This window comes from Podarcis tiliguerta (assembly GCF_965153285.1).
Source record: "Podarcis tiliguerta genome assembly, chromosome: 18".
In the NCBI taxonomy this organism is placed as follows: Eukaryota; Metazoa; Chordata; class Lepidosauria; order Squamata; family Lacertidae; genus Podarcis; species Podarcis tiliguerta.
Window position 1 is genome coordinate 7,528,794 of NC_139551.1, and position 11,418 is coordinate 7,540,211.

Genomic DNA, 11,418 nt, shown 5'->3' on the forward strand with positions numbered 1-11,418 from the left:
GAATCTGGGTGGATGCTTTCTTTATTACATTTTTTTAAAAAAATTATTAAGTCTCCACAGATATTCCAATCTCTTGTCTTTGTATACAGTTTAAAAAAACAAACAAAACCCCCCACACAATTTCTTCTTGACTCCCCACCCCCCCTTCTCTATGTTTGTTTTTATTACTTCTTTTTATCAGATGTTTTAAAAAACATGTTTTTATTATCAAAGCCCCAGTGTCGTATTTCAGTAATCCGCTGCTTATATATCAAATCCTGCCTTTGACTTCATGTATGGATGATAATAATAATAATAATAATAATGATTAATAATAATAATAATTTATTATTTATACCCCGCCCATCTGGCTGGGTTTCCCCAGCCACTCTGGGCGGCTTCCAAAAGAATATTAAAATACTGTGATACATCAAACATTAAAAGCTTCCCTAAACAGGGCTGCCTTCAGATGTCTTCTAAAAGTCTGGTAGTTGTTGTTCTCTTTGACATCTGGTGGGAGGGCGTTCCACAGGGAGGGCGCCACTACCGAGATTGTCAAATGATAGTTTGACAAATAAGATATCAATGGTCTCCATTCTTCCTGAAAATATTCATCCTCATGTCCTCTTAGTTTAGCAGGTAATTTCACAATTTCAGCATATTCCCCCAGTTTCTTAAACGAATCCTCCCTCTTTCCACTTCTGTGCATATAAAGTTCTAGCTGCTGTGGTTGCATACATAAATACCCCCCAGTCAGCTTTCTCGGGACCTTTAATTATTAAATTTATATAGGAGCCTTCATTGGATTGCTACAGGCTGAATTGCTATAAGAATAAGTGTTTAGTAAGCTTTCCACTAGTCTGCAGAGATGAAAGTCTAAGTAGGATGCAATCTTAGCTAATGAATCTAAATGCTTTACCAGTGGCTGTTCTGTCAATTATTTTTACTTGCCCATCTGATCTTGGTTTTGCTCTCTTAATGGGGACCTGAATGGGAGGAACCTGAGTTGGAGGAGGAGGCCTCTTGCTCTTCCTTCCTGACTGAGCATAAGATGCCTCCTCTTAAAAGGTTTGGCAGGCAGGGAATACAACTATTTGGCTTCGTCTCATTGATTCCCTCCAATGCTAAACTTGTTGCTGGCTCACTCGTAATCTGGTGATCCACTCAACATCAGTGCACAATGCGTCATATCCTGGACAACGCAATAAAATCCATTCTACTCCAGTCAAGGCTTGGCTAAGGTCAGTTGCTACTCTTTGGAACAGGGAGCAGAGCTTGCACAATACAGAAATTAAACCAGGAGACTACGGAAGAGAACTTAAATGAATTTCTCAATTTATTAATATACAATGTTTAGGAGAATGAAATGATGTGAAGTGAACTTCTGAATGATTCAGCATACCGGTAGAAAATGGAGCACAGGTATTTGAATATCTAGAAATGACATAACTAGAAAGTATTGTTGAATATCAGAATAGATATGGTTAATAGCAAAAAAAAAAGACTAAAAAACCTAACTCCTATCTCCCTCTAGACTATCTTGTTGTGAGATAAATATAAGTTCCCAAAACACAAAATTATTAAAAGATAACAGTTTACAAACTAAGGGCAGTAGACCAGGTAGCAAAGCAAGGTAGCAAAACATTTCCTCCCATCTTCCTGTTCATGTGAACAGGACTACATAAAAGTTGGGCTAAGAATGAACATAATCTCTTTCAGAGGAGGAGAAGGAGCAACATGGATGAGCAGGTGTGTTTCCTTTAGGCACTTCTGGACATCAGGAACATGGAATGTTTTAAGAATCATATGTCCCCTTAATTTCTGGTTGTCAGGTGCTCCTTTGTGTTCAGATCAGGCCTCAGCACAATAATGTAGCACTTGGGAAGGAAGATGCAGCCCAGAAGCCCAGCACTGGAGGCCAACATAGAGAAGATCTGCACGGCCACCATGTACTTGCCCTTGGTGCTCAGGTAGGTGGGCACAAAAGACACCCAAACACTGCAGAAGACCAGCATGCTGAAGGTGATCAGCTTGGCTTCGTTGAAGGAGCCGGGCAGCTTCCTGGCTAGGAAAGCCACCGTGAAGCAGGTGGCAGCCAAGAAGCCCATGTAGCCGAGGGCAACGTAAAACATGGACACAGATCCTTCGTTGCATTGCAGGATGATCTCTCCCAGCTGGGAGTGCATGTCCGGCTCTGGGAATGGGGGAGAAGAGCCCAGCCAGATGGTGCAGATGAGAATTTGCCCCCCAGAACAGGAGATGACAATGGAGGTGGCCAGACTCTTGCCCAACCATCTCCTCACCCTGTTCCCGGGCTTTGTGGCCAGGAAGGCCAGCACCACCGTGATGGTCTTTGCCAAGACAGAAGAAACAGCAACTGAGAAGATGATGCTGAAGGCCGTTTGTCGGAGAAGGCAGGTCTCTTTCCTTGGGCGCCCGATGAAGAGGAAGGAGGACAAAAAGGAAAGCAGGAGGGAGACAAGCAGGATGTAGGAGAGGTCCCGGTTGTTGGCTTTGACTATGGGAGTTTCCTTGTATTTAATGAAGATTCCCAACACAATGCCTGCTGTTAAGGACAAGAAGAGGGCAACAGAAGCTAAAACCATTCCCAAATATTCTCCATAAGTCAGGAAGGTGGTAATCTTGGGGACACATTGATCTCTGTCCTTGTTTGAATGGTGATCTTCTGGGCATTTGGTGCAATGTTCTGCATCTGAGGAAGAGAAAAAGAGTGGCTGCAACATCACTTACATCCCTAATGATCTGAACTCGATTACATTTTGCAGAAATCCTAGAGATTTCTTCCTTATGATCATTCCATTCAACTCTCTTCCAGGATGTAATGAAGGTGATTGTAAAGAAGTTGAGGAAGGAGCCACATTCCCCAATGTCTGCAGAAATCTCACAAAAAGTGTTTGATACTGGATTACTGCCCTGTTTTTCCTCTCTCCAGAAATACCTTCCCCCTTGGAGTCACCCACCTTCCTGGGCGGAGAAGGTCCCTTCCGCACACCGAGCACAAGCATAGCAGCAAACGGGCTTTCCTTCTAGAACCGCCTTGGCATATCCAGGTCGACATCTTTCTGTACACCTGGAACGAGGCACGGCCTAACCACAAAAAAAAGAAGGTGCAAGAAAGAGGAACAGTTAGAAGTATTTGTGGGTATGTAATTCACTCATAGAGTGAATTCAAACGGATCTCTGGACTGCAGCCTTTGACCCCTCATCAGGGTCCTTTCAACCCCCCACTGACCATTGGGGTGACCAGAATATCTTGTTCTTCATAATTAGTTCAGGACAACTGAGGTTTGCGCCACAGAACTCTGTTTCCTCTTCTCTGTTTACCTGCTTCCCTGCTTAATAAATCTTCAAAGAAAATGGCAATGGAGTCTGAAATGTGATTTCCCCAAATTTCAGGATTCTGATAATCTCTCAACCGCTAATTTAGACAAATTTAATTTGACTTTCCCAAATATTGGTTTCCCTCCCTCTGTTCTTGAGGCAAGCAAGGTTTCCTCTTGTTGCTGATGTATTTCCCTAGTTATTTCTAGTTTACATGCCATTTCTTAACGTTAAACTTATATTACAAGAGGGTTTTTTAAAAAAAATAATTACCATCCTTCACCAACAGCTGTGCACTTCTCAATTCCTGCACATACAATAGTTTAACATTTGCAACATCTACAAGTGAGCTTACTACACAAATTAAAAAAAACAAATTAAAAAAACCTCTGGGCTCTATCTTTTCTCTGAGCACCCCAAATCCCCCTCCTATCTCAGCTGCTGTGGAAAGAAGGAGTGGCGGTTGCAGCTGTTATTGGACGGTCAAGACACCATTGGTCAACCGGATATGGTCATTTTGCAGCAGTTGTTCAAGGAAAAGCATATTCAGGATCTCCTAGCCTCCCCTCTCTGTGATTCCCCTTACCTTGTTGAATTTCTTGGGCCACTCAATGGCTTCTGAGTTAATGGTGAACTTTATGCTAGCAGACGTCTCTCTCCTTATATTCCCAATTTTCACAACGACACGAGACTTATTGGGAAACATCACCCAGTTCTCAATATCGAAGTCCGCTGGCAGCTCCCAGTTCTCATCCAAGCACAGCCTGCCTCTGGAAGTATTCAGACCCCGGATTTCTCTCAAGAAAGGGTGAAGCTGGAATGACAGGGGAAAGCACCAGCATTAAGAAACCGGGAAACCAAGATGGATATCTCAGTCCTACTCACTTCAACCTCTTAGGATTTGGGGCTGCGTGTATCTCATGTAGACTGGAATTCCTATTCAGCCATTTTTATTACTACAGACCCTGCAAGTGCTCCAATTTTCCAGGGATGTCCCTGGATTAGAGACAGTTTTTCATTTGATCCCGGAATGTCCCCCTTTTCCTTAGAATGTCCCTATTTTCATTGGAGAAAAGTTGGCAGATGTGGAGTTATCCAACCCACAAGCTGTCCAATCCTGTATCAGGAATTTTAATACGTTTAATATTTTACTATGAATTTCTTTATTTTGGGAGCTGCCCAGAGTGCTGAGGCAACCCAAAAAGATGTGTGGGGTACAAACAGTGATATATTTCTAGCTAAAAAGCTGCCGGAACTCACCATGAGCACCTCCCTCTGAGAATGGCAATGGCACCCACCTGAGAGGTGCCAGAACTGAGTTCCAGCGAGTTCCCCCCTGAAAAAAGTCCTGGCTATAAACAGTAAGATTATCATTATGGAATGGGATGGTTCTATTTTCATCAGAGAAATGTTGGGCAGTCTGCTACTATTACTATGATATTTTATACGTCTATCCCCAGTCAAGATCAGCATCTGTGTGGACTGCAGGTTGCAAAAAGGGGAAGGAAATACCTGCCACGGCTGTAGCCTTTGGGGTCCCCATTGCTCTCCTTCCTCCACCATCAGCCTCCTGTGGGATCTAGATGAAAGCGAAGCATGCAAGGCCTGAGCCACAGCTTGAACATTGATGTAAATGCCATACCTGTCATATGACAGGGCTATCTCACGCTCCTCTTGGGGCAATGGCTGCGGTTTCTCCTCCTCTCTGCATCTTACCCTGCCTTTCACGGACAACAGATGCTTTGAATATGAACACTGAAATGCTTGATTCAAATAATTCCCAAGATTGGTCTGCCATTTATATTTGTCACCTTTGCTGCTCCTTATTCTGGTCTGAATTGCAAAGGACAGAGAACCATGGAGATGCTGGAATAAAGTTGGAGGGATGTAAAAGCCAATTCTGATTTCTAGCAAAGCTGTTGTGATCCAGACTTTTGCCCCTATTTCCTTCTCATACATATCGTGTATTACCATGAGTAGTATTATAGCCACTGCATTGGTTATATAGGAAACAAATACCCCAACTTGTCTCCATAGGAAAAAAGGTTCCCCAGGCCTGATAAATTGATTTAGATCATTTTCTGGTACTCTTTTTGCTAAAGCAATGCAGATCCCTTTGCTGAGCATCAGAGGTTTCACAGCGCTCACAAATCTTTCTCCATTGTCATTGTCTGGAGTGAAGAGGCCAATCCACGTCCATCCAAAATGCAGGAGCAATTCAACAATCCCCTGGTACTGACTTTCCTCTTTGGGAGTCATCCGGTAGACAAAAGGGAACAGGGTTTTACCTTCAAGAACCTGGGCAGTGAAGCCATAACTGATCTAGCAAGGAAAGCAAAAGATCAGCAATTTATTTTACTTTCAGCATAATGGGTATTAAATCATATGAAATGCCTGATATCTAAATCTCTGCTGGCTGAGGCTGATGGGAGTTTTAGTCGGAAACATCTGGAGGTGTCAAGCTGGTGAAGGCTCAGTTTTGAAAAAGGGATGTTGGCGCCATAGCTCAGGATTTTCCCATTTTAAAAAAATCCCTGCTTGACCTATCCAAAGAGAAAGTAGATTTTTATGCAGTTGAAATTCTCTGTGCTTCCATGCGTTCCCACTACTTACCTGTGGGATTTTGTAGATGCCTGACAAGGCTGAAATCACTCTTGAGATGACAGTATTGCCTCCTTCAAGAACAGCCAGCAGGTGATTCTGTTCTCCACAGTGATAATTGGGAATATTGCATCCACTGCCTGCAAGCAGCTCTAGCATGGCGTCCGAAGTCATCCTTGCATTGAAATAGTTCTCATAGATGTTGTAGCCCAGGGTGATGTTGGGTAAGAGCCTGAGATCCTGGTTGATCTCTTGAATGGTGAACAGGAAAGACAACATGTACCAGTAGATCCTAGGTGTGTCTCTGCAATAAATGAATCCTTTAAAAAGAGTGAAACTGGCATTCATATTAATGGGGGAGGGGACATTATATGAGCCAAAAAGATGAGTATGTATTGATTAATCCTATTGCATTAATATCAAACCCTTTACAGCCTAGTATAGAATAAAAATTTGGAGATCTCTGCTCCATGACCGGAGCTTTGATGCAAACAGAACACAGAGCTGTTCAACAGTGGAAGAGACTCCCTCCGAAGGTGACCATGTGTCATGGATGCTTCAGGTGAGATTCTTCCAGGTTCCTTCCATCTCTGCAATCTATGATTCTTTTCTACTGTGGTTCTATGAGTAAGAAATGAAGGCGCCCCTCAAAATGTGTGCTATACTGGGAAGTTGCTGCAAAGGCTGCTTTTCCTGCATTGGTGTTTGACTTCTTCCAATGGGCTAGACTATAGGTAGGTAAGAGACAAATTTTATTGAAGGAGGGGAAGCACCAAATACCTCAGTCCCCTTTTTCTTAGAAATGAGGCCTGGTGGCTTGCAGCTTTGAGTGCGTGGTAAAACCTATAATTCTGCACAACAATGAGGACACCCCCTGGTCTGTATTATTTTATATAATCATTTTATTTGAAGCATATCATTCCTGCTCTTCTCCCATAAAAATCCACCCATTTTCAAGAGAGATTTTTTCATTCTGAGATGTAGGTGTCCTGTTGTGTTGTATAAAGAGAACTGTGATCGAAATAGAATAAACGTAAAATAATTAATCTCATTTGCTTGGAAATTGCTTGAGTTTCATGCCACCCTCTGGGTTAGGAAACAGGTACCTACTGTGTCAACCATTGCAATAGTTAGAAATGAGACCAGCTGTGTGTGTGTGAAGAAAAGGAATAATTCCTTTTCACATTTTGGACTCCACTAACAAGGAAGTCTCCTGACTCATATTATTTTATTTATCATTTCAATTAAAGCACATATTTCCTGCTCTCCAGCCACCAAACGTTAACCTGTAGGATTTTAAAAATCCATTTTTAAAACTATAGCATTCTTTAACGACATTTTGTTGATGGTCATTTATAATATTATATCATTATAAGGATATAATAGAAGAATGCAAGAATGCCAATGAATCTGGTCAGGGTTCAAAAGTTTGCACTGAATTTTCCCACCTGCAGGAAGCCATGAAATTCAGACAATTTCCAGAGCTCAAAGGTTGAATTGCCTGAGTTTCATGGCATCCTGCAGGTGGGGAAATTCCGTGCATCCATAGGTAGGAGAGTGTTTCACTAAGGAAGACCCAGGGAACAAGGAAATGGGAGAGGTTTGGGTGGAATCTTTTAGTGGACCCCCCAGCTCCTATCAGCCCGGCCAGCAAGACCAATGGTCAGGGCAGGGTAGACCTGCAACATGAGGACAGCCTTGGCTCCCCAGCCCTGTGAAAGGTGCTCTTTCCTTGATAAATAGGAACCATTACAAGGACTGGAGGACCATGAAACCCACCCACATATGATTTTACATACCCCTCATTCCTGGCCAAGGGTGTCTGAGAAAAGATGTATGGAGTTTCCTTATGTAAGCGTTTTGGAGAGATGATCCCACTGATGAGAAAGTGTCCAGGCCGGTAGTAATTGCGAGCAACCATTAAATCCCTGACCAGATTCAAGGGGCATTTCGCCTTGTGGTTCCCGCAGACTCCAAAGGGCACCATGAGCAGGAGAAGCTGCAACAGAAGGAGCAGGGATCTCATTCTGGCTCTGCCTCCTCCTCCTCTTACTGCCAAGGAGGCGAAGCAGAAGAACCCAAAGACTCTTGCAAGACCAGACTGGGTGGGCTTTGCCAGGCTGGGTGGGCTTTCCCAATCTGGGTGGGCTTTCCCAATCTGGGTGGTTTTCAACTCTACCTTCGGAGCTAGGAAGCACAAGGCAGGCACACCCCTCTTTCGCCAGCTCTGCATCTTGACTCAGTCTGTCTCCAACACAGGAAATATTCTCGGCACCAACTTTTTCTTTCCCAGACACAGCGCAATTAATATTGTCATGTTGCTTTCCGAGGCTCATGCAATCTCCCGAAATATCTCCTGAGCTTTCAGAAGATGAGATGACTATAATTTTGATTATTCCAAGTGGAATAAGTTTCATCACTAAAACTTTCTGGAGTCTTGAATGGCTCAAGCGGCAGGTGCAGAGCTGGAGAAAAACATGCTTGATTCTAGCCGATCCCTTCTGATGAAACTGGTGGAATATGATGAAATGTCTAAACTCAGAGGACAAAATGATGGATTTTTTTTTATGATCTTTCTTTACACATTAAAAAATACGCAAAACAGACATATTGTTCTGTAATCAAATAAACACTTTACACAAAGAGAAAATAGAAAAGGGGGAAAAGAAGAGAAAGAATATCGAGAAATATAAAAAAATAGAAAGAAAGTTAAATGAAGAATCTTACCAAAGACACACAGTTTTTTAAGAACTACAAACCATCAGCGACATTACTATAAACATATACTTCCATCAAGAAGTCCTTTTATCTTCACCTTATCAATTTCTCCTTTCTACTCTTACTTTTCTTCAAGTGAATTTCCACCCCATCTTTGAAAGGCTTCTCCAACAGAGGGGAGCTCTCAGGGGTTGGTTGAGGGGAGAAAGGTTGCTCTGAACTTTCGATTCTCCCTTCCCCTTCAACATGTTCTGCGGAAGGAGAGCTTCTGTTGCACATGGAGCCAACTTGCTCCTCGTCTTTGAGCAGAAACTTCTCTACTTGTAAACAATTGCGTGTGCAGAAGCCAGGTGTGACTGAAAAGTTGGTTCCATAAGTATTTCTTTTTTACTTTTTTCTCCTGCCAGCAAATGGTGAAAGAACAGCAGCCTCTGATTGGCTGTGGTTCCAGGAGGGAGAGTTTGAAAAGAGAGGCGTTGGAGGGAGAGAGGGAGTTGGGCTGTTGAGGGTGGTGTGGTTGGTTGAGTTGAGCTGGTTGAGGAAGGAGGTTGGGAGTTAGGTAGGGACATAGGATAGGAGTCAGGTTGAAATACAAAGAGTGTTGAGGAGGCCGAGTTGGTTCTGGAGAAAACGTCCACTCCACCGTACAGTGAAGGACTGAGTGTAGTGTCTGAGTGTAGTGTCCTGCGGGAGTAATAGGACCAGATGTTGCTGGGAGACTGAGGCTGAGACAGAAGTAGGAGCTGAGGTCTACTTAGGTCTCAAACTAATCTGGAGGGGAGAGACTCTTTTGAGGAAAGAAGAGACTTCCAAAAGCCAGTGAAGGAAGGGTGTGTGTGGTGAACCCTTAAGACTGTTACTGAAAGTCCCTCAGGAGCTGGATTTGTTTAAGGGGTGGGTAACTGAAGGAAAAGAGGGACGTGGGTGGTGCTGTGGTCTAAACCAAAGAGCCTAGGGTTTGCCTAGGTCGGTGGATCAAATCCCCTCAACGGGGTGAGCTCCCATTGCTCAGTCCCTGCTCCTGCCAACCTAGCAGTTTGAAAGAACATCAAAGTGCAAGTAGATAAATAGGTACTTCTCCAGTGGGAAGGTAAGCGGCATTTCCGTGCGCTGCTCTGGTTCGCCAGAAGCAGCTTAGTCATGCTGGCCACATGACCCAGACATGCTGGCCACATGACCTGCGGACAAACGCTGGCTCCATCGGCCAAGCGAGATTAGCGCCACAACCCCAGAGTCGTTCGCGACTGGACTTAACTGTTAGCGGTCCCTTTACCTTTAACTGATGGAAAATACCGCCTTAGAAAGGAACCAAACTATCAAGCTGAAACCTGTGAAAATGAATTGAAGTTAACTAGCGTATTATCATTGAAGTAACCTAAGTTTCTCCACTTGTATTATACTACCTGGTTTTAAAATAAATCTTTATTGTTATTTTGAAAACATCTGCTTGAGACTCCAGCTCACTGGTTATTCCCCACACCTAGGTCCCCCACAGAATACCCTGGGATAGTTAGCATTGGTTTTAAGGGTTGTTCAGTGAGGTGGGGGCATTATATGTAAGAAAGAGCAGGCACATTGAGGCGCCAAGCCCGTTGCACCAGGCTAGCATTCTAGCAGTTTTATTATTCTTTATCCATTTGTTTATTAATACAGTGGTGCCCCGCAAGACGAATGCGTCGCAAGACGGAAAACCCACTAGACGAAAGGGTTTTCCGTTTTGGAGGTGCTTCGCAGGACGAATTTTCTATGGGCTTGCTTCACAAGACGAAAATGTCTTGCGATTCCTGGGTTTTTTTCCCCGCTCCTTACCCCCTTTTTCTAAGGCACTAACCTGCTAATAGCCTTTTAGCAGCTAATCCGCTAATCCCTTAAGCCTTTAATAACCGCTAATAGCCGCTGAACCGCTAATAGCGCTAATCCGCTAATGGGCTTGCTTCGCAAGACGAAAAAACCGCTAGACGAAGAGACTCACGGAACGGATTCTTTTCGTCTTGCGAGGCACCACTGTATTTACTTCTTACTTATTTATTTACTCATTTCATCTATTTCATAAAATCCACGTACCACATGGTTAGGCCAATAACTCCCAAAGCGCTTTACGTAAAGATAAGGCAGGAAAATCATAAAAAAGTTTACAAACTTACTTCAGAACATGCAAAAAGTTAAAATAATAAAACAGACTCAAATTACCTCAACTTCCTAAGAATCTGGGTGGATCCTTAATAAAAATATATTTTTTAAAACAATTTTTTAAATAAACTCTCCATAGATATTCCAAAACACCTTTCTTCTTCTACAATTTGTAAAAATAAATACATAATTTCTTCTTGACTCCCCACCTCTCCTTTCTCGATGTTTGTTTTTATTGCTCCTTTTTATCAGATGTTTTAAAATATATATGCTTTTATTATGTAAGCCCCGATGTCGTATTTCAATAATCCTCTGCCTTTGACTTCATATATGGATGATGGTTTGACAGATAATATATCCATGATCTCCATTCTTCCTTAAACAATCCATCATTTTGGGTGGTCATTTTAGCAGGTAATTTCACCATTTCAGCATATTCCCTCAGTTTCATAAGCCATTCCTCCTTGGTGGGGAACTCTTTCCATTTCTGTGCATATAAAGTTCTAGCTGCTGTGGTTGCATACATACATAAACTAGTCAGCTTTCTCAGGACCTTTATTTATTAATTTTCTATTGCACCCTTCATTGGAATTCTACAGGTTGAATTACTATAAGACTGAGAGCCTAGTGAGCTTACCACCAATTTGA

At 42.8% G+C, this 11,418-nt stretch overlaps 1 protein-coding gene across 1 annotated transcript; it reads right to left on the minus strand.

The window, feature by feature from the left end:
- Positions 1-1,721: 1,721 nt before the first annotated feature.
- LOC310668610 (vomeronasal type-2 receptor 26-like) lies at positions 1,722-8,042 on the minus strand. The gene is made up of 6 exons (XM_083422023.1): positions 7,722-8,042; positions 5,935-6,226; positions 4,834-5,643; positions 3,908-4,135; positions 2,961-3,087; positions 1,722-2,692 (listed from the first exon to the last, which is right to left on the minus strand). The coding sequence occupies exons 1-6, from the start codon at positions 7,946-7,948 to the stop codon at positions 1,794-1,796; spliced, it is 2,583 nt and encodes an 860-aa protein (XP_083278149.1). The 5' UTR covers positions 7,949-8,042; the 3' UTR covers positions 1,722-1,793.
- Between the last annotated feature and the right edge of the window lie 3,376 nt (positions 8,043-11,418).

What these genes read in the sequence shown, in the direction of transcription:
- LOC310668610 (XM_083422023.1), bottom strand. Translation starts at nt 7,948, where the DNA reads ATGAGATCCCTGCTCCTTCTGTTGCAGCTTCTCCTGCTCATGGTGCCC. An exon ending in AAAGGCTACAGCCGTGGCAG is followed by an intron (nt 4,136 to 4,833) that starts GTATTTCCTTCC and finishes CTGTCATTCCAG; the next exon opens with CTTCACCCTTTCTTGAGAGA. An exon ending in GGCCCAAGAAATTCAACAAG is followed by an intron (nt 3,088 to 3,907) that starts GTAAGGGGAATC and finishes TTTTGTGGTTAG; the next exon opens with GCCGTGCCTCGTTCCAGGTG.